General features: G+C 35.9%; 1 protein-coding gene across 7 annotated transcripts in view; it reads right to left on the bottom strand.

The window, feature by feature from the left end:
* Positions 1 to 24,996, bottom strand: part of LRBA (LPS responsive beige-like anchor protein) — a 759,801-nt gene that overhangs the window by 147,645 nt on the left and 587,160 nt on the right. For all 7 annotated transcript variants that reach the window (XM_045989499.1, XM_045989508.1, XM_045989525.1 and 4 more), the window contains exons 45-46: positions 19,317 to 19,457; positions 18,155 to 18,274 (exon numbers count right to left, since the gene is read on the bottom strand). In XM_045989499.1, coding sequence (XP_045845455.1) covers positions 18,155 to 18,274; positions 19,317 to 19,457 — 261 coding nt within the window. The remainder of the gene's footprint in view (positions 1 to 18,154; positions 18,275 to 19,316; positions 19,458 to 24,996) is intronic.

The following is a 24,996-nucleotide window of genomic DNA, read 5'->3' as shown; positions in this document are numbered from 1 at the left end:
GATATATAAGTAGCATAAGAAAAATATTCAATGTTTCAAGCAATATCTATCAAAGAAGAAAATAATGGTTCATTGTAAACGAAAGAGTAAAAGGTTAGCTAAATGCTAAAAAAAAAAAGTACATAGTTACAACATTTAACCTACTGATACATAAAGAAGGGTTAAAGAGATGTGGTTAAATGAACAAATCTGAAAGTTACCCATAAGTTGTATATAAAAACAAGAATGAACAGATATGTAGTTCTGTCAGAGTATGAATGTTTTACACTGTTAAGAGATAGGTGAGACAGCTTAAACTCAATCTCATGTGGATGTGAGTGTGAAAGAGATAATGATGGAAAAATACAAAAGAAAGAGAGAAGAAAGGGAGGGAGGGAGGACATATGCCAGAAATGTGCAAAGAATGTATGAAAAAGGTGGGATTTTAATTTTACTTTCTTTCATCATTTAAAAAATTCTGATTTAAAAATATGTCTGAAAACAGAAGAATAATGAGAATATTTTAACAAAATAAAACTACGGAATAATCGAAGTTTAAGCTTAAAAATGTATCAAGAAATAATTTCTAGCAATTATGCTCCATTATCTATAGCTAAACACTTTCTTATAAATGGCTCTAACACTGATGCCATCAGCATCAATGGAATATATTATGATAGAAGTCATGCTGATAGAGGAAAAAAGGAACCTAATTTATCTTCAGATTACAGAATCCTGGGATTTCTGAGGCAGTAGAGGGCAAGTCAAAGGACTCAGGTTCTTTTTTTTTTTTTTTTTTTAAGATTTTATTTATTTATTTGACAGACAGAGATCAGGGGATCATGACCCTGATCGGATCATGAGCCGAAGGCAGAGGCTTTAACCCACTGAGCCACCCAGGTGCCCCAGGACTCATGTTCTTAAAATAAAGCTATTCTATTATTATCTCCATTTCAATCATATCCATTATTTAACAAACATGTATATACTTAAAAATTTAAAAAATATTTTATTTATTTGTCAGAGAGAGAGAGAGACAGCATAAGCAGGGGGAGCACAAGGCAGAGGGAAGAAGCAGGCACCCCAATGAGCAGGGAGCTTGATGTGGGGCTCAATCCCAGGACCCTTAGATCATGACCTGAGCCAAAGGCAAACAGTTAACTGATTGAGCCACCCAGATGTCCCTATAATTAAAACTTTTAAGAGTTAATTCTTTTTTTTTTTTTAAAGACTTTAAGTACAGGGATGGGGGAACATTCTCCAACTTCATAAATCTAACTATGAAAAATCCACAATGAATATCATCCTCAGTGGGGAAAAGCTGACAGCCTTCCCTTTGAGATCAGAAACATGACAAAGATGACCACTCTTGCTACTGTTGTTCACCAAAGTACCAGAAGTTCCAGCAACAGCAACAGCAATCAGACAACAAAGAGAAATAAAAGGTATCCAAATTGGCAAGGAAGAAGTCAAACTCTCTCTCTTCGCAGATGACATGATTCTTTATATGGAAAACCCCAAAGACTCCACCCCCAAACCACTAGAACTCATACAGCAATTCAGTAATGTGGCAGGATACAAAATTAATGTAGAGAAATCAGTTGCTTTCTTATACACTAACAATGAAAATATAGAAAGGGAAATTAGAGAATTGATTCCATTTACTATAGCACCAAGAACGATAAGATACCTGGGAATAAACCTAACCAAAGATGTAAAGGATCTGTACTCAAGGAAGTACAGAATACTCATGAAAGAAATTGAAGAAGACACAAAAAGATGGAAAAGCATTCCATGCGCATGGATTGGAAGAATAAACACTATTAAAATGTCTATCCTGCCTATAGCAATCTATACTTTCAGTGCCATCCGGATCAAAATTCCACCAGCATTTTTCAAAGAGCTAGAACAAACAATCCTAAAATTTGTATGCAACCAGAAGAGACCCCGAATTGCTAAGGAAATGCTGAAAAAGAAAAACAAAACTGGGAGCATCATGTGGCCGGATTTCAAGCTTCACTACAAAGCTGTGATCACCAAGACAGCATGGTACTGGCACAAAAACAGACATATAAACCAGTGGAACAAAGTAGAGAGCCCAGATATGGACCCACAATTACATGATCAAATAATCCTCAACAAAGCAGGAAATAATATCCAATGGAAAAGACAGTCTCTTCAATAAATGGTGCTAGGAAAATTGGACAGCTATGCATAGAAGTATGAAACTCAACCATTCTCTTACACCGTACACAAAGATAAACTCTTGACTCTCTCTCAGGTTGAGACCGGAGATCTCTCAGGTAAAAGACCTCAACCTGAGGCAAGAATCTATCAAAATCCTAGAGGAGGGGGCACCTGGGTGGCTCAGTGGTTTAAGCCTCTGCCTTTAGCTCAGGTCATGATCTCAGGGTTCTGGGATCGAGCCCCGCATCGGGCTCTCTGTTCGGCAGGGAGCCTGCTTCCCCCTCTCTCTCTGCCTGCCTCTCTGCCTGCTTGTGATCTCTGTCTGTCAAGTAAATAAATAAAATCTTAAAAAAAAACAAAACAACAAAAAAAAACTGTTTAAAAATAAATCCTAGAGGAGAACATAGGCAGTAACCTCTTCAACATCGGCCACAGCAACTTCTTTCAAGATGTGTCTCCAAAGGCAAAGGAAACAAAAGCGTGTATGAACTTTTGGGATATCATCAAGATCAAAAGTTTCTGCACAGCAAAGGAAACAGTCAACAAAACAAAGAGGCAACCCACGGAATGGGAGAAGACATTTGCAAATGACAGTACAAAGGGCTGATATCCAGAATCTATAAAGAACTCCTCAAACTCAACACACACAAAACAGATAATCACGTCAAAAAATGGGCAGAAGACATGAACAGACACTTCTCCAAAGAAGACATACAAATGGCTAACAGACACATGAAGAAATGTTCATCATCATTAGCCATCAGGGAGATTCAAATCAAAACCACATTGAGATACCACCTTACACCAGTTAGAATAGCCAAAATCAAGAAGAGAGTAAACAACAAGTGTTGGAGAGGATGTGGAGAAAGGGGAACCCTCTTACACTATTGTTGGGAATGCAAGTTGGTGTAGCCACTTTGGAAAACAGTGTGGAGATTCCTTAAAAATTAAAAAGAGAGCTACCCCATGACCCTCCAATTGCACTACTGGGTATTTACCCCAAAGATACTAATGTAGTGAAAAGAAGGGCCATCTGTACCCCAATGTTCATAGCAGCAATGGCCACAGTTGCCAAACTGTGGAAAGAACCAAGATGTCCTTCAATGGACGAATGGATAAAGAAGATATGGTCCATATATACAATAGAATATTATGCCTCCATCAGAAAGGATGAATACACAACTTTTGTATCAACATGGACGGGACTGGAAGAGATTATGCTCAGTAAAATAAGTCAAGCAGAGAGAGTCAATTATCATATGGTTTCGCTTATTTGTGGAGCATTAGGAATAACATGGAGGACACTGAAAGATGGGGAGGAGAAGTAAGTTGGGGAAAGTCAGAAGGGAAGACAAACCATGACAGACTATGGACTCTGAGAAACAAATTGAGGGTTTTGGAGGGAAGGAGGATGGTGGGTACTAAGAGGGGCACGTATTGTATGGAGCACTGGGTGTGGTGCATACACAATGAATTTTGGAACACACAGAAAAAAACTAAATTAAAAAAATTTTAAAAAGGATTTTTTTATTTAACAGAGAGAGCAAGAGAGCACAAACAGGGGGAGCAGCAGAGAGAGAGGGAGAGCAGACTCCCTGCTAAGCAAGGAGCCCGATGCAGGGCCCAACCCCAGGACCCTGGGATCATGGCCTGAGCTGAAGGCAGATAATTAACTGCCACCCAAGCACCCTAAGAGTTAATTCTCAAAGCTAGAACACATTCCTGTAACATTACTAATAGTCATTAAAAAATTTATAATCTATTAGGATTTAATTGCATTCTCTCTACTTAAATTTAAGTATGAGGTGTTGGGAAAATTGGACGGCCACATGCAGAAAAATGAAATTGGACCATTTCCTTACACCACACACGAAAACAGACTCAAAATGGATGAAGGACCTCAAGGTGAGAAAGGAATCCATCAAAATCCTTGAGGAGAACACAGGCAGCAACCTCTTTGAATTCAGCCGCAACAACGTCTTCCTAGGAACATTGCCAAAGGCAAGGGAAGCAAGGGCAAAAATGAACTATTGGGATTTCATCAAGATCAAAAGCTTTTGCACAGCAAAGGAAACAGTTAACAAAACCAAAAGACAACTGACAGAATGGGAGAAGATATTTGCAAACGACATATCAGATAAAGGGCTAGTGTCCAAAATCTATTAAGAACTTATCAAACTCAACAACCAAAGAACAAATAATCCAGTCAAGAAATGGGCAGAAGACATGAACAGACATTTCTGCAAAGAAGACATCCAGATGGCCAACAGACACATGAAAAGTGCTCCACATCACTCGGCATCAGGGAAATACAAATCAAAAGCACAATGAGATATCACCTCACACCAGTCAGAATGGCTAAAATTAACAAGTCAGGAAATGACAGATGCTGGCAAGGATGTGGAGAAAGGGGAACCTTCCTACACTGTTGGTGGGAATGCAAGCTGGTGCAACCACTCTGGAAAACAGCATGGAGGTTCCTCAAAAAGTTGAAAATAGAACTACCCTATGACCCAGCAATTGCACTACTGGGTATCTAACCTAAAGATACAAACGTAGTGATCCGAAGGGGCACGTGCACCCAAATGTTTATAGCAGCAATGTCTACAATAGCCAAACTATGGAAAGTACCTAGATGTCCATCAACAGATGAATGGATAAGAAGAGGTGGTATATATACACAATGGAATACTATGCAGCCATCAAAAGAAATGAAATCTTGCCACTTGTGACGATGTAGATACCCCTCTAGGGTATCATGCTTAGTGAAATAAGTCAATCGGAGAAAGACAACTATCATATGATCTCCCTGATATGAGGAAGTGGAGATGCAACGGGGGGTGGGGTTAAGGGGGTAGGAGAAGAATAAATGAAACAAGATGGGATTGAGAGGGACACAAACCATAAGTGACTCTTAATCTTACAAAACAAACTGAGGGTTTCTGGGGGGAGGGGGATTGGGAGACGGGGGTGGGGTTATGGACACTGGGGAGGGTATGTGCTATGGTGAGTGCTGTGAAGTGTGTAAACCTGGTGATTCACAGACCTGTACCCCTGGGGATAAAAATACATTATATGTTTATAAAGGAAATTAAAAAAAATAATAATAAATAAATAAAATCCTAAAAAAAATTTAAGTATGAAATACCCTGTATTAATCCTACTCATTTTTTAAGTTAATCCATATTTTACCTTCATTACTAATAATACACAATTATAACATAGGGTTTTTTTTCCATTTAATTAATTAATTTATTTTTTTCAGCGTAACTGTATTCATTGTTTTTGCACAACACCCAGTGCTCCATGCAATACGTGCCCTCCCTATTACCCACCACCTGGTTCCCCCAACCTCCCACCCCCGCCCCTTCAAAACCCCCAGGTTGTTTCTCAGAGTCCATAGTCTCTCATGGTTCACCTCCCCTTCCAATTTCCCCCAACGTCCTTCTCCTCTCCATCTCCCAATGTCCTCCATATAACATAGGTTTTTTAATTCAATATCCAAGATGTGACCTGGATATCTAAGATGTGACCAGTACAGGATGTCCATATAGACTTCTTTTGTAAAGCTGTAACAGTAACAGCTCAATCTGTCTTAATTGTAAAAATTCAGAAAATGAAATTATTCTCACCTCTTGATTGGCAGATGACATTTCAGCTATGAGTTGTCTTGTGGACAGAAAAGCCCTTCCTAAAATATGAAGCATTAGTAACACCATTCCATGTGGAGCACATATCCACCTAGGTTTTGCTATTCCCTTCCGGCTGGCATGGACATATACTCTCCTCTTTCTCTAAAAATGACCTTTCAATGTCTCCCAGTCTCTTTCACTGATTCTGCTTTACTTAACTTTTTTTTTTTAAGATTTTATTTATTTATTTGACAAAGATAGAGACAGTAAGAGAGGGAACTCAAACAGTGGAAGTGAGGGCACCTGGGTGGCTCAGTGGGTTGGGCCACTGCCTTCGGCTCAGGTCATGATCTCAGGGTCCTGGGATCGAGTCCCGCATCGGGCTCTCTGTTCAGCGGGGAGCCTGCTTCCCTCTCTCTCTCTGTCTGCCTGCCTCTTTGCCTACTTGTGGTGGGAATGCAAGTTAGTGCAGCCACTTTGGAGAACAGTGTGGAGATTCCTGAAGAAATTAAGAATAGAGCTTCCCTATGACCCTGCAATTGCACTGCTGGGTATTTACCCCAAAGATACAGATGTAGTGAAAAGAAGAGTCATCTGTACCCCAGTGTTTATTGCAGCAATGGCTACGGTCGCCAAACTGTGGAAAGAACCAAGATGCCCTTCAACGGATGAATGGATAAGGAAGATGTGGTCCATATACACAATGGAGTATTATGCCTCCATCAGAAAGGATGAATACCCAACTTTTGTAGCAACATGGACGGGACTGGTGAAATTATGCTGAGCGAAATAAGTCAAGCAGAGAGAGTCAAGTATCATATGGTCTCACTTATTTGTGGAGCATAACAAATAACATGGAGGACATGGGGAGATGGAGAGGAGAGGGAGTTGAGGGAAACTATAAGGGGAGATGAACCATGAGAGACTATGGACTCTGAAAAACAACTAGAGGGCTTTGAAGGGGGGGGGAGGTTGAGGAACAAGGTGGTGGGTAATAGGGAGGGCACATACTGCATGGAGCACTGGGTGTGATGCCAAAACAATGAACACTGTTATGCTGTAAATAAACAAACAAACAAAAAAAACAGTGGAAGTGAGAGAGGGAGAAGCAGGCTTCCTGCTGGCAGGGAGCCCAATGTGGGGTTTCATCCCAGGACTCTGGGATCATGATATCAGCTGAAGGCAGACACGTAATGACTGAGCCACCCAGGCACCCCCTCTTTACTTGACATTTTAAAATCTATTTATTCTTGGGGCACCTGGGTGGCTTGGTGGGTTACAGGCTCCCTGCTCAGTGCAGAGCCTTCTTCTCCCTCTTCCTCTGCCTGCTGCTCCCTGCTTGTGTGCTCCTTCTCTCTCTCTAATAAATAAAATCTTCTTTTAAAAAAAGTTTAAGAAAAAGAAAATCAATTTATTCTTTCATTCATTCAACCAATATTCACTGATTTCTAACTAAACGCAAGGCACTGTTCAAAATGCTGAGGTTACAAGATAAATAATACAAAAAGTCCCTACCTTCATAAAGCTCTAATGATGGAGACATAAAGAAACTAATATGTATGTATCATATCAAATAGTGGCAAGCACTATGTAAAACAAATAAAACAAAATGGGGGATACAGAATGAGGGTTGATGTGGTGGTATTTTATAAAAGGTGTTCAGACATGTCCACTCTGAGGAGGTGACATTTTTGCTGAGACCTGAATGAAATAATGAAATGAGCAAAGCAAATATCCGGGAAAAGTGGCAGAGGCAGAGAGTACATCACATGCAAAGCTATCACAATAAGAGTGCACTTAGCATTTCTGAAGGGGAATAACAATAAAGGTAAGTGAGGCTACAGCAGAGTAAAAGAGAACAATCAGAGAAACAGCCAGATAACCAGATAGGATCTCAGTGTCTACAGCAAGAACTTGAATTTTGTTCTAAGTTACATGAGCAGTCATTGGAGAGATAGGGGTACAGGAATATGATCTGATTTACAATATAAAAAGATTATTCTTGTTGCTCTATAGAGAAACACCACATGGCAAACAGGTGAAGTGAGAAATATGGCCACTTGGACTAGGGCCCTAGTGATGGATGTGGTTATAACTAGTCAGATTCTGAATATATTTTGAAGGTTGAGAGGATGGGCAATGAGGTGTGAGTGAAAGGGAGGAATCAAAGATTCTAAGCTTTTTAAAGGCCTGTGCAAACTGGTAAATGGTGCTGTCTTTAACTAACATGGCAAACACTGGGGGAAGAGCAGGACTTTTTCTTTGAGTTTTATATTGGACTTGTTCAGTTTAAAATGTCTATGAACAGGGGCACCTGGGTGGCTCAGTCAGTTAAGCATCTGACTCTTAGTTTCAGCTCAGATCATGATCTCAGGGTCCTGAGATTGAACCCCTGTACTGGGCTTGGCACTCAGTGGGGAGTCTACTTGAAGATTCTCTTCCTCTGTCCCTCCACTACTCGCTCATGAGTATGCTCTCTCTCCTCTTTCTAAAATAAATAAATAGGGATGCCTGGGTGACTCAGTTGCTTAAGTGTTTGCCTTCAGTTCAGGTCACGATCCCAGAGTCCTGGGATCGAGCCCCACATCGGGCTCCTTGTTCAGTGGGGAGCCTGCTTCTCCCTCTGCCTGCTCTGCCTGCTGCTCTTCCTGCTTATTCTCTCTCTCTCTCTCTGATAATAAAATCTTAAATAATAATAATAATGATAATAATAATAAAGCAATACATATTTATATAAATTTATGTATAAATTTATAAATATATATATATAAATATTTTAAAAATACCTAGAACATATAACTAGTTCAAAAGGAACTAAGTATATAAATCTAGAATTCAGGGGCGAGGCATGAGAGAAAGTGCAGACACCTAGGGAAAAGGTATTGATACAGAAGAGATCTAAAAACTTGAGTCCTAAGGCATCCTAACTATTTAGGGTATGAAAACAAGATGATAAAAACAGACTGGGTTGGAAGGAAGGTAAGAAGATAGCCAGGAGAGGATGGCTTCTTACTGCAGAAACAAAGTAAAGAAAAGGTCACACACACACACACACACACACACACACACACACACACAAAATAGAACAAGTTCATTTTGTCAATAATGGTGACAGATCAAGTAAGATGAGAACTGAGTATCTGCATTTCAAAACAGGGAAGTTGTTCATCAATGCCTTTGGCAAGACTGATTGCAATGACGTGGTGCAAAAGAAAGCTTGATTTGAGTGGGCTCAGGAGATAATGGGAGCTAAGCAAGTGGAGAACAAATGAATAGACTACTCTTTTGAGCAGTTCATAATAACTATCACCTATTATTCCTTCTTACCCTGCATGCCTCTGAAACATTTCTGAAGCCTAGGTTTGAATTTTCAACTAGTAGGTGATACTATCCTTGTTATTATGGAAATACATCACTGTGTCAAAAACTGAATTCACATACTATCCTACAAGCTTGCTTCACTCTTAATTCATAGCATCATTTACCCAGGCACCAAACCTGAAGAATCATCTTTAGACACACAGATAGCCAAGAAACACACAAAAAGATACTCAACATTACTTATCAACAGGGAAATACAAATCAAAACCACAAAGAGATAGCACCTCACACTTGTCACACGGCTAGTATAAAAAAATAAATAACAAATGTTGCTAAGGATGTGGAGAAAAGGGAACCCCAATGCACTGCTGATGTCAGCGTAAAATGGTACAGCCACTATGAAAAATAGCATGGAGGGTCCTCAAAAGCTTAAAAATAGAACACCACCACAATCTAGCAATTCCACTTCTGTATTTATCCGAACAAAACAAAAACACTAATTAAAAAAAATTATTTACAATAGCCAAGATACAGAAGCCATCTAAGGGTATACCAATAGATGAATGAATAAAGAAATGTGTGTGTGTGTGTGTGTGTGTGTGTGTGTGTGTGCATGTACATACATAGATAGGTAGGTAGATAGGAGGAATGTTACTCAGCCATAAAACAAGAAGAAAGAAAGAAAGAAATCTTACTATTTCTGACAACATAGAGGGATCTGGATGGTACTCTGCTAAGTGAAATAAGTCAGATGGAGAAAGAGAAATACCCCATGATTTCACTTAAATGTGAATTCTAAAACCAAAAATGAACAAACAAACAGAAAAATATGGAAATAGACTCATAGGTACAGAGAACAATCTGGTGGTTGCCAGAGAGGAGGGAAGTAGGGGGCTGAGGGAAGTAGGTGAAAGTGACTATAAGGAACAAACTTCCGGGACACATGGACAGCTCAGTCGGTGGAGCATGTTACCCTTGATCTCCGGATTGTGGGTTTAAGCCCCATGTTGGGTGTAGAGATTACTTAAAAATAAAATCTTAAAAAAAAAAAAAAAAAAACAAACTTCCAGTTTTAAGTCAAAGAGATGTATGGCATAAGGAATATAATTAATAATATAACTTTGTATGGTGACAGATGGTAGCTACATTTATCATGGTGATCACTCTGTAATTATATAAATGTTGAAGCATTATGTTGCACACCTGAAATTAATATAATATTGTATGTCAACCATACTTCAAATGAATAAAAAAAAATAAACAACTTTATGTTGTTCTATCCCTACAGCCAATCAAATGCTGAATTCTGAAGAATTAACCCATTCCTTGAATTCATCCCCTTAACCACTTAATTAGTTGAGGCTTTTATCATCTTTCCCTTTAACTAACAGTAATAGCCTCCTAACATTTCTCCTGACCTCCAGCTCTCATCTTTTTTTCCCCATCTCATCCACTTTTCCCTCAGTGTGATCTATTTTCCATACTGCTGTCAAAGCTCTTTCTGCTTTCACGGTCCTTCCGCTCAAAAATCTTAAATGTTTCCTCACGACCTATAGCAGGGGATGGTAAACTATAGCCTATAGAATAAAAATGGACTGCCAGCTGTTACTGTAAATAAACTTTTATTATAATATAGTCACACTCATTTGTATACATATTGCCTATGGCTGCTTTTACACTACAGTGGTAGAACTGAGTAGTTGTGCTACGGACTGCAAATCGAAAAAAATTTATTATCTGGCTATCTGCAGAAAAATTTTGCTGAACTGACCTATAGAACTAAACCAAATATCTTTAGAATGTTACGAATAATCTTTATATGAGATCACAATGGCCTTTCAGCATCTCTCCTTTATGTTTCCTACACATCAAAGCATGTAAGACCTGAGGCGCCTGGGTGGCTCAGTGGTTTAAGCCTCTGCCTTCGGCTCAGGTCATGATCTCAGGGTCCTGGGATCGAGTCCCGCATCGGGCTCTCTGCTCAGCAGGGAACCTGCTTCCCTCTCACTCTCTCTGCCTGCCTCTCTGCCTACTTGTGATCTCTCTCTGTCAAGTAAATAAATAAAATCTTTAAAAAAAAAAAAAAAAAAAGCATGTAAGACCAGTTAGCAGACCAATAAACATTCCCCAATGTGCCAATTTTTTTATCTGACTTTACTCATGTCATTTTCCTTGCTCAGAATTCACAAAGTATTAATTTAATAAATATTTTATTTAGTGTCCACTATGTTCCAGGTAGTGCTTTAAGCTCTAGGAAAAAAACACTGAGCAAAACAGTCCAATTCATGCTGTCATGGAGCTAATGTTCCATCAAGATAAGACATAAAAAGCAAATAAATATATTTATGTCAGATGGTGAGTAACATGAAAAAAATGAAACTGGAAGTGAGTAAAAGGGCTGTGGTAAGGGATGTAATTTTAAATGGAGAGGACAGAGAAGTCCTTAATAAGAAGGTGACATTTGAACAAAGACTTGGAAAGAGTGAAAGAATAAAGCTATCTAAAGGAATTTTTCAGGAAAAAGGAAAAATAAAAACAAAGGCCCTGAATTGGGAAGATACTGGAATATTTAAAGAACACCATGGAGGTCCTGCTTAGTTAGAACAGACTGAGTAAGGGGGCAAATCGTACAAAAAGAGGACAAGCTCCTAACGGGATTTTGGAGGGCAGAGGTAAATGGCATGGAGGCTTACATTTAAGGACTCAGGCTTTCAACTGGGAAACCATCTTAGTTACTAAGATGGCAAAGACTATGAGAAGACCAGGTTTGAAGAAATAAAGGAATAAAGGAACAAAGATTGGGAATTTGGTTTTGAATATGCTAATTTTGATATCTATAAAGGGAGATATCAAGGAGGGAGTCAGATATCAGGATAACATACAGGCTAGAGACATAAATCTGGGAGGTTTGTTAGGACTCTCTGGCATCCTTTGAGATACAAGTCCAGTCTCACTCTATAAAGTGACCCATAACCTCACTTCCCTAGTCAGAATTATCTTATTATGCCACTTATCACTATCTAAGTTGTATTAAAAATAGTTTTATATAAACCTGTCTTTCTCATCAGAAGGTATGTGAAATAAAGTACTATGTTTACGTTACCCTTTGACGCCAAGTGCTGTCTAGTAAATAATCAATAAATGCTGACTCAGGTGTGTTTTTGAGGATTTTAGTTCAGTAGTCAATAATAAATAATCAATAAATGCTGACTCAGGTGTGTTTTTGAGGATTTTAGTTCAGTAGTCATAGGAAGTTTTTTGCCTGAAGGCAGGGAGATACTTATTTCCTAACTAAACCTGCTCTTCTGTGTTCTCTACACACATGTCCAAGTTGAATTTAATTTCTCTGTCTCTTATCTTACAAGACCAATCAATCAACAGATGTCAACAGTTCTTACCTTCTAAACACATATTAAATTCACCTACATTTCTCTTCTACCATTGCCACTACTGAGTTCAAGACTCCACTGTCTCTCTCGTCATTACTTTAACAGCTTACTGATTGCTTCACTCTTGCTTATAGTGTAATATATCTTCAAACACCAACCACGGTGTTCTCTTAAAACCACAAAATCTGCTCATGTATCTTTTCTCCCCCAACCCAATGTCTCCTTACTGTCCCTAGATAAATTTCAACCTTCTTACCAAAACTTATATGGCCCCTTATGTTAGGCCTTGGATTTCCCCTCCTCTCTCTTCTCTTCATGCTATAACTAGGAGCCCACATAGCCTTAATTATACTGAACTGCTGGGACTGTTTTATTGTTAGTATCTCTTCTAAGGAGTAAGTTCATCAGAGGCAATGGCTGTGTCTTATTTGGTACTATATTATAACCAGGGCCTGACAATGTATAAATATAATTAAAATAAAAAGTTTAAAATTAAATATTATCTCAGGACTCTTTCAAACTTTTTACTCAAATTTTACTAAAATTCCAGCATAGGTTATTTTAGTACTCTATTATTGTCCTAAATTCTGGGGTTCTGGTGAAGCATGGTTCTCCAATAATGTTCAGTTTAGATCCATATACTATTGAGCTCCATTCTGAAATAATGAACCTAGGTGATATTTATTATTCCTTCCACTATTCGACCCTAAATATTAATAATTTCTATGGGAGAGAAGAAAAGAGTTTAAATTGAGCAAGTCTGATTGTACTTAATCATTAAATTAAATGTATTGACACTAAGGTCCCTGAAATGAGTATGTTGCCTCAAGCCAGGGGAAAAATCAGTGACATGAACTGCATAGAAAAGCTTAGATATTTATGTAATATTTAGATGTGATTACCTAGTCAAATTAATCCAAATTTGATGAGTCCATGATTAGCTTCACAAAATTTGGCCATAATAGTTCAGTAATCTATTTTGCACTTAAGTTTCTAAACTTAGGGTTGTTTGTTATTTAGAGAGAGAGAGAGGATGCACATGGGCTAGAACACGGGGGTGGGGGGTTGGGGGGGTGAGAGGTGCAGTGCAGGGCAGAAGGAAAGAGAGAGAGAAGCTTAAGCAGGCTCTATCCCCAAGGCAGGGCCTGACCCTGGGCTTGATCTCCCAACCCTGAGATCATGACTTGAGCCAAAATCAAGAGTTGGATCCTTAACTGACTAAGCCATCCAGGTACCCCTTAAGTGAGTTTTTTAAGACTTAGAACACAGGGGCGCCTGGGTGGCTCAGTGGATTAAGCCGCTGCCTTCAGCTCGGGTCATGATCTCACGGTCCTGGGATCGAGCCTTGCATCGGGCTCTCTGCTCTGCAGGGAGCCTGCTTCCTCCTCTCTCTCTGCCTCTCTCTCTGCCTACTTGTGATCTCTCTCTGTGTCAAATAAATAAATAAAATCTTTAAAAAAAAACTTAAAAAAAAAAGACTTAGAACACAAAATCTGCTGGGGATTTTAAAATATTATTTATCACAATGATGATTCACCAACCCAATTTTAGCACATCCTATTTCAATCTTCAAGAATACCTATTATTGCTACTACCTATCAATATTTAAATGAAATACAACATCAGAAATATTGTCCTAAGCATACATGGCTTGATAGGAGCCATTAGCTACAAATGGCTACTGAACACTTGAAATGTGGCAAGTCTAAATAGATAAGTGTTATTATAAATATAAAATACATACCAGAAACAGTAGGAAAAAAGAATGCAATATCTCTAAGTAATAACTTTATATTGGTTACATGTTGAAATAACAGTATTTTGGATAACAAAATTAATTTCACATGGCTCTTTTCACATTTTAAAATGTGACCATAAGAAAATTTAAAATTACACATGTGTTGGCAATTGTGGCTTGCATTATTTTTTAAGACTACTTTAAAAAAAATTATTTATTTTAAAGAGAGAGAGAGAACAAGAAAGAGTGCAGGGCGGGGGACAAAGGGAGAGGGAGACAGAACTCAAGCAAACTCCGGGCTGAGCATGGAGCCCAAAGTGGGGCTCTATTTCACAACCATAAGATTAGGACCTGACCCGAAACCAAGAGGCAGATGCTCAACTGACTGCAACACCCAGGCACCCTAAACAGCAGTAAGCCTGCTTAAAGAACTGATCAACACTTCTGACAGCTTATCCAGACAGAATGAAAAGCATCATTGAGGGTCATATCTGAAATGAAGCCACCAGTGAAACACAAAAATACAAAATTAAATGATCCCCAGAACTCTAAAATGGTAAATCATGCTAAAATTTAAAATGTAATAAAGTCTTTTTCTTTCCTGAAAAAATCATATTTTTAATTCTATTTCATAGGGATAACCATTATTTTTTAGTAAGTTATTCTCTGAGTATTAGCAGAAAGCAAGAATTAGGTTTCTAAGATATTAAAGTTCCCCTTCAGTGCAAAAACAGTTAAGCACTAAAAATGTTACCATGTTATTATTTTCCCTGAAAAATTAATCTTCTATCTACTTCAAAACACTTCATTTTTTTAAAGACTTTTTTGGAAAGATTTTATTTATTTGACAGAGAATGCATAAGCAGGGGGAGTGGCAGAGGATGAGAGAGAAGCAGACTCCCTGCTGAGCAAGGAGCCAGATGGGGGGCTTGATTACAGGACCTTGGGACCATGAGCTGAGCCGAAGGCAGACACTTAGCCAACTAAGCTACCCAGGCACCCCTAAAGATTTTATCTTTAAGTGATCTCTACACCCAAAGTGGGGCTCAAACTTACAACCCTGAGATGAAGAGTTGTATGGTCTACTGACTGAGCCAGCCGGGCACCCCACAACACTTCATTTTTGTAAAATGTTAGGAAAATATTTTAGAAAATGCATATCATATTCATCAAGCAATCTTGCCTTATTTGTTTATTATATATTTTAGAATACACTCAATAAAGTGATTCTCACCACCCATATTTCACTATCCTCTGTATACTGTTTAACATCTTTCTTATTATTTCCAGAAACTTCAACAAGACAATACAAAAAGAGATCAGACTATAATTAATATGACTCCATCTGAAATGCAATGTTGTATCTCAATGAAATACTTATATTACTATAATGACTTAAAATGTGCTTTTTTATACATTTATTCTTATACATTATATTACTATAATAACTTTAATGTGCTTTCTAAGGTGTTAAAATGTAACACTTTTAAAAAGGCAGGATACAAGAAAAGAAGCAAGATTAAATACCTCCTCAGTTTTACAAGGACCATCTAGCCATGTGTAAGAAGGCTCTTTAAATAGCATCTGGAACCATGTATTACATACTTTCCAAAGTACTTGAAAAGTTGTAAGGACTAAATTAGTTAGTTATCAATATAAAAAATGTAATTTATCAATGTCCTACCTACCCTACAGACATTTTGTGGTTAAAAAAAGGAGAATATACCTATTGGTTATTAGAGCAAGCAGGTTTTAGCAAATAGTCCTAAAGAAAATTTCTGTGCCTCTGAACGTAATTAAATAAAATTCATGAGTGAAACTATATTATTATTCAGACCAAATCAACTTGATACTTAGAATTAAAAAAAACTTTTTTTAACTTTTTCCTTAATCCTGTACTCTACTTCTTCATATAGATGCTTTATATAACACTGCCAGAAAGCCAGAAATTAAGTAGCACAATAGCAAGAATTGAAATTCTAATATTTGTCTAGTAGCTGGAGCTTTTTTATTAAAGTCTGCTGGGGCATTCAAAAGAATGTTAGATGAATTTAAGTCTTTATTACTTTTGAAGGAATAAGAAAATTAGGAAGAAAGGTAAAGAAGTTCCTCTGGGTTTTATTTTTTATTTTTTAATGTTGCAGCTGTTTTGTGTGCATTTTTAATTTTTTTCCAAGTAGGGTATTTTAAGGTAAGTGTTTGGGAAAATTGAATCAGACTTGTGCCAACTGAAGAATCTTGACAGAAAAAAGGCTAAGATTCAGGGAAAAAGAGATGACAGAACTACAAGGATCTATCATCTGCCCTTCTTGTCTAACAAAGCATTAAGAAGAAATGTCTAGTACTCGGAGGTAGAAATCTGCTTATTATGGAACAGAAAAAAATAATCTTCAAATTCATAATTTTATTTTTGTTCTTATTGTTTTTTTTTGTTGTTGTTTATTGTTTTCAATTTCAAGTACCAAACTTAAGTACACAGATATAACTTGGTCTTGAGGTGCTTAACAAATGAAAGAATTAACAAATTTTTTAAAAAATCACGTTTTCAATTTGACAACAAAAAAGTCAGGCTTTATCACTGTTTTCATGTACCTATATCCCTTATTACATCTCAAAAGAGTTAAGTAATTCAATAGTTTTAAGATTAGAAGAATTCAAAAATAATTATTAAATCTATTAGCTACTATGATTTACTGTTATCTAATTACCCATTTTTAAAGTAAGCTCTAAGCCCAAAGTGGGGCTTGAACTCAGAGCCCTCAGATCAATAGTCACATATTCTACCGATTGACCCAGCCAGGAGCCCTCTACTGATGACTCTTAAAGAATATGATATATAATTTCAAGAGTATCTCAGAATACATTATTTGCAATATGAAAAAAACCCTATAGATGTCCCAACATAAAAAGTTATTCTGCATATGATGTAATCTTCTTCAATAAAATACCTTTGATACAAGCAATGTTATGCTCTATTGTAAGATATAGCATGTGAATACATTTTATAGTCTGCAAAGTATCACACCTAAAAGATATAATTATTATATTAAAGTTTTTAAAGGTACTCTATAGTAACATAAACATTAGTAATGTAACTTTTCTTCTTTTAAACCCCAATATTTCTTATATGGTGCCTATCACTTTCTTCCATATAGTATAAATATTTATAGAAGCCATATTTCTTTATGAGACGATAAGGAATTTCACATCCATAGGCGTATCTCATTATATTCAAGAGCATCTAACACAGTACCTAGCAGAAAGAGACAGTATGTGGTGAAAATAAAATACTTCTGAGGGTGGAAGCAAAGATCTAGTAGGGATTAGGTTAGCTATTGTTTTTGATTTTTTTACAGTAGTGAACATACGTATAGATAGAAGAACTCTTCTTTTCCCTCAATAACAGTGCAACCAAGAAGAATCAGGTATGAATTTAGAATTCATAGCAAGTTAAAGATGATTACCTTATGCAAAGAGACATGGGATCTTTAAAATAAAATGAAGCAAAATAAAATTAAATAAATTTAAAGGCTGAGAGTCTTCTCACAGCATTTTTCTGACTGTATTAATTTTATTTATTGAGTTTGCAATGACATTGAACATGCTACCTTACGTTCATATTACTCTATTTTTCCTTTAAAAATATTCCAAGGAGGAAAAAAACAACCATTCTATAACTAAAGAGAAAGAGACAGGGAGACATATGACAGATAGAAACAGACAAAGAACAGAGAGGCAGAGACAGACAGACAGATGCTGTACAGTGGTTGTTGGCCATTTAATTAAAGCCTCAGCCTTTGAGGCTTCTCCTAAGTAAACAGTGCTACGCTGCAAGAGAGAAATTGTCAACATTCATTCAACAAAGAACACAATGGTATTGGTAACTGTAAAATGAAACATTTCTGTACCTTAATATCAGATGTATCACGCTGACAGTTTCGCCAAGCTCTGGAAATTGATGAAAAAGTTCGATCTGCATGATCAAATTTACCCCCTTGCAAATTGAGGAAATAAGTTGTGAAAGGTTCCTAAAAAATAAGCAATTAAAAAAATCCATATGTTTCCTCATGTATAAAAATATGGTTTTTTAAATAAATCATTATATTTAGATACTTTAACGAATAATAGACATTAGCCAGCTAAATACAAATTAGGTACAGAATAGAAATTATATCTAAATTATTCTATTAATGTTTTTAAATTATTGTTGTTTCAGAAGAAATGTTTCCAAAATTTGGCATTTGCCACATTTTTCAGACTCTCTCCCTTTTCAAGAACAATTTATTAATAAAATTCAAACATAAATTAGATTGTATTTTCTTCATAGTATAGAGAAATAGTCCAATATGTAATATTCCTATTGTTAGGGCTAAATATTTAATTTATGATTAACAAAAGAAAAATGTTTGGAAGATTTAAAAGCCTCCTCTTAGTTAAAGAACACTTAAACACATATTAGTAGATAATTGCTTGAAATTAGCTAAGCACTATAAATTACTTCTAGGATTTATGTCTGCCTGTACTCTACTAACAAGCTTTAATTAATGATGTGCTGCTAATGCTTTCCCAAAGAAATTACTTTCTAGTAGATGAATCACCTTTCAATTTTACAGAAACATTCTTGTTTAACCAATATATTATCAATACACAGTAGCCTCAGTGTAATCTACAAACATACCTTATTCCATTTGCGGCAACTGAAGTTTCTAAAATATATGAATATATGTTATCTTAACACAATCTTACTTAGTTCTTATTTTAATACACTATATTTCAAAATAACCTATGTTACAATTTAGGATCTGATGAAATATCAACATTTGAAGAGGCACATTTAAGAAAAATAATTCATATTAATTCCAGGTGAAACATTTTTAAGGCTATTCTATAGTAACATGTTATAAATACATACCAAATGGGATAAATTTATATTTATAATTTATAATTAGAGATCTAACCACTGAAAAAAAATTTAGCACTTAAAAAAGATGCTGACAACTTTCAATCATTGCATATTCTCCACAACATTGAATTTAGTTATTCATGGTTTATTACTCAAGTTGAACTTACTATTCTTAGCAGCCATGCAAGAACAAAACTTGCAGTTGAGTAATGAGTACCATAGTGGAACTTTGGAACTTGATCATCTTCCCATGATTCATAACGCTCTGCAAAGAATGCTGCTCTTTTTGGATTCAAAGCTCCTATTGGCTGCCAGTGTGGAAGAAAAAAAAACAAAACAAGAACACATAAATGTAATCAACTTTTATTTCTTTCTTCAAATGTCATCCTATCAGCAAGTGTGTAAGTCAATTTAAATATACACATACACTCTACTGAAGCTAAAACATGGTGTTTACATTCAGAAAGTGGATGGAAAAATTTTTTTCCAATGCAGATTAAAAATGCACATGTAAGTAGAAGGAGAAGCCTGTCATTTCTCAGTGAGTCTAGTTTCTGTTGAATACAGGTTTTTAATCAGACCATAACAAGTATTTTCATAAAGACAATTACATGAAGTGAGTATTAGCTACATAATACTTTGGAAAACACTTATAAAATCCTGTTTAGGTAATCAGAAGCAAGAACCAGAAACAGAAAAAAAAAAAAAAAAAAAGAACCAGAAACAGAATCTTTTTTTTTTTTTTTAAGATTTTATTTATTTATTTGACAGAGAGAGATCACAAGTAGGCAGAGAGGCAAGCAGAGAGAGTGAGAGGGAAGCAGGCTCCCTGCCGAGCAGAGAGCCCGATGCGGGACTCGATCCCAGGACCCTGAGATCATGACCTGAGCCGAAGGCAGTGGCCTAAACCACTGAGCCACCCAGGCGCCCCCAGAAACAGAATCTTGATGTTAGAGAATTAATTTACAATAGCTTCTGAAAAGAGGATGAAACAAAACTGGAAGGGAAGGCAGAGTGCAAGGAACAGAAGGAGTGAAAAGGGATTAAGTGTAAATCTAGAAATTTCTACAAGTATGGATAAAAGCAGAATTTAGAGGATAAAAACTTCCCTGCCTGAAATCAATCAATCAATCAAGTTTGTGTGTGTGTGTGTGTGTGTGTATTTATAATAATAGAAGGCAGATTACAAGTTTATACCAGAAAACGATACATTAGAGCAGAGGGCTGAAAAGCAGTACAGTCAAGTGTTGTGGAATGTAGGCTCACTGGAATAGTAATAATACCCAGTCTGAAGGTTGTTTTGGAAAATAAAATGAGTAATTACATGTAAAGTCCTACCAACCATGCCTGACAACATTCAATGAATGCTATTACTTTTAAGATTATCTTTCAGAATTGGGGTCAAGTTTGAAAAAACAATAGCCTATAAAACCCTTAGAACATTACTTGGCATAAGATAAGAGCTAAATAAATGTTAGTTGGTATTACTATTATTGCTGCACCTGTTGTTATTTAGGGGATACATGAATTTCATTAAAAAGCATGCAAAATTTTCTGTGATTATGCACATGTACATTTTCTTAAGGAAGACATACAGAATATTAAGATTCTCAAAGGAGTCTGAGGTCTCCAAGAATTTTAAAAACCACATGCTTTAAGTATTAACTCATTCTCATAAAATATTCTGATCTCTAGAAAATCTCTATTCCTTATTTGAAATATAATTACCATTTCACTGAAAAAAATGCTGACTTTCTTAAATGAGCACTTAGGAGTTAGTAACTTCATTTAAAAGAGAAAGAAAATATCTTAAATATCTTCTTATTTATAGGGGGTATGCTAACCTGAAACAAATAACAAATATGGGTTTTAAAATAGATGTTTTCTGAAATAGTCTGTTAAAAATGAAGCAAAATTAAACTAGTTTTTAAACTGCTTTTCATGTTAATATGTGATTTAAAGCAACATCTTAAATTCATCATTTTCACTATCTTTCTTAAATTAATTGTTAACTATTTTTGAAAACTATCTTTAGCACTGTCCCCTTTCTATAGCTTGGTTTGAATCAACATTTTATATTGTCATTTTTTTAACTTTATAAGCAAATTCTTAAAAATCTTTTATCGATTACTATTTTAGATCAGTATCTCAGTATACTAATTTAAAACGTCATCCTTTAAAGCATTAGTTTCTGTACAGAAGAATTAAATCTGATTTACTAAATTTATGCCAGTTAAGAATGGAAGTGACTCCAAGAAATCTTTGTTACAGAATCAATTTGGAATGCCTTTAAATGTATTTTAGCTGTTGTCCCAAAACACTGAGCCATACAAAAGGAAAGAGCAAAGGAATAAAATCATTGGAAGACAAATTATGTGAATTAAAAATAGAATCAATGCTCCTTTTGTATAGTTCTGCAGCATATTAAGTATTCACTTTATCTCCTCCTATTTTTATTACTCTCAAAATGAGTATACCTCCAAAATCAATAGTTACAGAATCACGTTTCTTGAATATAATGCTAAAACCAATTAGGATTGATTTCACTAGCATCTGAGAAAAAAACGGCATCGTGCAGAGATCCATATAGGTAGAACCCACAGTATTGATTCGAGCTGTTATTGTTACAGTTGGTTTCTGAAGCTTGCTACAGGACAGCTATCAAGATGTGCCACATTTATTTGTAAGCATATAAAAAAGAAGTCCCCAAATAAAAGAAGGTTAAAAAAAAAAAAAAACAGTGGAGCTGTGCAATGACAATGATACACTATCAGCTTACTCAGAGAAGTTACAGTGGGAATACACACATTGAATTATACATTACGTGAAAGCACTGATTTATTGTGGTAATAACATCCACCTCATTAAAAGATTCTGCTTTGCTGCAGTTGGAAGGCTACATATTGTTTACTGCTATAAATTAATGGCAGTGCAAAGAAGACTGTGGAACCGTCCTAACAATAGATCTGTAATGACAGTGCTGTATATCACAGCTTCCTCAGCAGCTTCATAATAAAATGGAGACAATGTATTGAGCTAATACATTCTACCATGCTGGCCCATATTTTTCTGACAACTGCTTTAAAAGACGAGCTGAATTCAACTATGTTATAAAGCTGCAAAACATTTAACTAAGCAAGAGTCAGTCATACACCAAAGTGCTTCATAGCATTTTTAAAACATTGTCTAAATCAGCATTTCAAGATGTTTATTCATCTCTACAAAAGAACTAAAAGTAAATGCTGATGGCTTCTCTTTCTTATACAGTATATTAAGAGTAACAATTGGAGGGCAATTCAGGAGGATGCCCAGTAATATCTTCTACAGGGAGCTCTTTGTACAATTCAACTAGAAAAGCTTGACTTTTTTTTTTTTTACATCATCAAACTGATTAAAGGAAGAAGAGCAAAAATACTGGTCATTTAAAATGGTCATAACTTCCTGAAAAAGATCAATAAAAAATAGGTATTGATTAGAGAGGTGCAATTCAAGGTCAGAAGAAGGTAAAAATAAATAGCTCTAGAATGCAGAAAAGTAATTTTAAAAATTACAAAAAGCTAACAATATTATGTAAGTTTTTTTAAATTTACAGAATAAAACTTGAATCACAACAAAATTAAAAAGTCATTCAAATAGAATGACTTAAAAATTAGAGTATCAGGACTAGTAACAGAAGTATTATGTTTGTAAAAAAAATGGAAATAACTTAGATTGAAGTAGGAAAAGACAAATAAAAGAAAAAAGGAACACCAAAACTCTTGAAAATTTATAAATACGAAAAAAAATCACTATTCCTAGTACATTCTTATCTCAGAAATAGCAAAACTGATAACTGTGGTAGAGTGATAAATATTCTGTTGCAGAAATACTAATACCTTCCAGAACATGATATGCAAAGCAAAACTTTCTAAATCAGGTTTCTTAAGAGTATTGCAATAAAAAAAAACATCTTTTTATTACCTTCTCTGAGAAGTAATTTTGCTAATTAGTAGAGAAACAAAAGTACTGTGTGTGAAATGCCCAGCTCAGTGCTTGGCACACAATAAATTATTCATGATAATATTTATTGCTATTTTGCAGCTTATTTGATGAATAATATTTAAGAAAAAATTATTAAATAAGCCTGATGAAATTAGTAGTCTTAGAAAAGAATGTAATTAAACACCATGATCTTCTAATGGTACATACAGTACTGTGCATTACCTGTCAGAAGCCTCACAGTACAAAGTAGTCCCAATAAACTGAATTACCCTTCCTCAAGAAAATAACCAAAAGCAAAATTACTTTTAAAAGTCCAAAGAGCATCCAAATGTTACTATGAAAAGCATATGAAATGTCAAGCAAATTACAACTATCTTCTACTACATCAATTAAAAACAAACAGCTTGAAATCACAGACCCCTTCAAAGGCATATAACAGACTTTCTCATCTAATTACTAGTAAAAGTTGGATGTAAAAAGAAATGGCTTTTATAGCATTGATACATTCTAAGTTTTTTTCTTTTTTAAATTTTAGGAACTCTTACCTGAAGTTATTTAATTAATACCCCCAGCACACACTTTGCAGTTTATAAGACATTATTACACATTCTCACAGTAAATATGTGAGCTAGCAATCCCTGTTTTAAAAATGAAGAAGTATTTTGAGTAACCTAGTTCAAAGTCAACATAAATTTAGGAGACACAAATTCAGTACTCAAAAATCCAGTCTTGGGGTCATTTTATGCATCTAAAACTGTTGTATTAATTACAAACTGTTTTTTCTAATTTCAACAATTTCTTATGTTTTCATTTTTCAAATACAATATTTATTTAATAGGTTGGCATAAAGGTTAATAATACATGTAAAGTGCTTAGCAGAGATCCTGTCACAAAGAAAGTACTTGACAATCGTAGCTGCCATCAATGTTACTGTCACTGTTATTACCACCATGACAGACATAAATCCTTCTTCCTTTTGAGATTTACATGTGAACTCATCTAATTTATACCAACTTTTCAGAAGTGAAGTTCCTAAATGATGGACCATGATTATAGTTACAAAAAGAAAGCCAAAGGAAATTGGCAAAGAATCTCACAAATTCAACAAAGCTTGAGTTAACAAATTTCCCCTTTAAAACCCAAGTATCAAAAGAGTTTTTTTACATCTTTCTGTGAAGGCTTTCTTTGGAAAATCATTTGATCCAAACATCTTGGGGATGAGATGCAGAAGAGAAGATTGAAGAAAATGTAAAGGATCATTCTGGTGTATAAAATACAGAAATAGGGCCTTTGGAAACAGTGAAGGATAGGGTAACATAAAAGATACATTTTGTGGTTAAAAGGGAGTGGTGAGGGGGCGCCTGGGTGGCTCAGTGGGTTAAGCCACTGCCTTCGGCTCAGGTCATGATCCCAGGGTCCTGGGATCGAGTCCCGCATCGGGCTCTCTGCTCGGCGGGGAGCCTGCTTCCCTCTCTCTCTCTCTCTCTGCCTGCCTCTCTATCTACTTGTGATCTCTCTCTGTCAAATAAATAAAAAAAAAAATCTTTAAAAAAAAAAAGGGAGTGGTGAAGAGATATCAAAACTATAAAGGGGCTCAGGAAGGGGAGGTAAAAGAACACGATAATTTTTAGGATCTTGCTTAGGATCTGGATGACTAACCTAAAGCTATCTCCAATGTCATCTTCACTTGGTATGATTAGGAAACTGGAAATCTCTTTTAATTCTATGACTACACATAAAGCCTGTCCTACAGCATTTAAGAGGTCATGTGCAAGAGACATTTTATATTATTTTTTTTTTCCTGTAAGTAGGATAGTCCTATAGACACTGAAAGAGGGCCACTGCAAAATAAGCGATAAAAACTAG

This window comes from Meles meles, chromosome 2 (assembly GCF_922984935.1).
Source record: "Meles meles chromosome 2, mMelMel3.1 paternal haplotype, whole genome shotgun sequence".
In the NCBI taxonomy this organism is placed as follows: domain Eukaryota; kingdom Metazoa; phylum Chordata; class Mammalia; order Carnivora; family Mustelidae; genus Meles; species Meles meles.
This window is presented reverse-complemented; position numbering and strand designations above follow the sequence as displayed.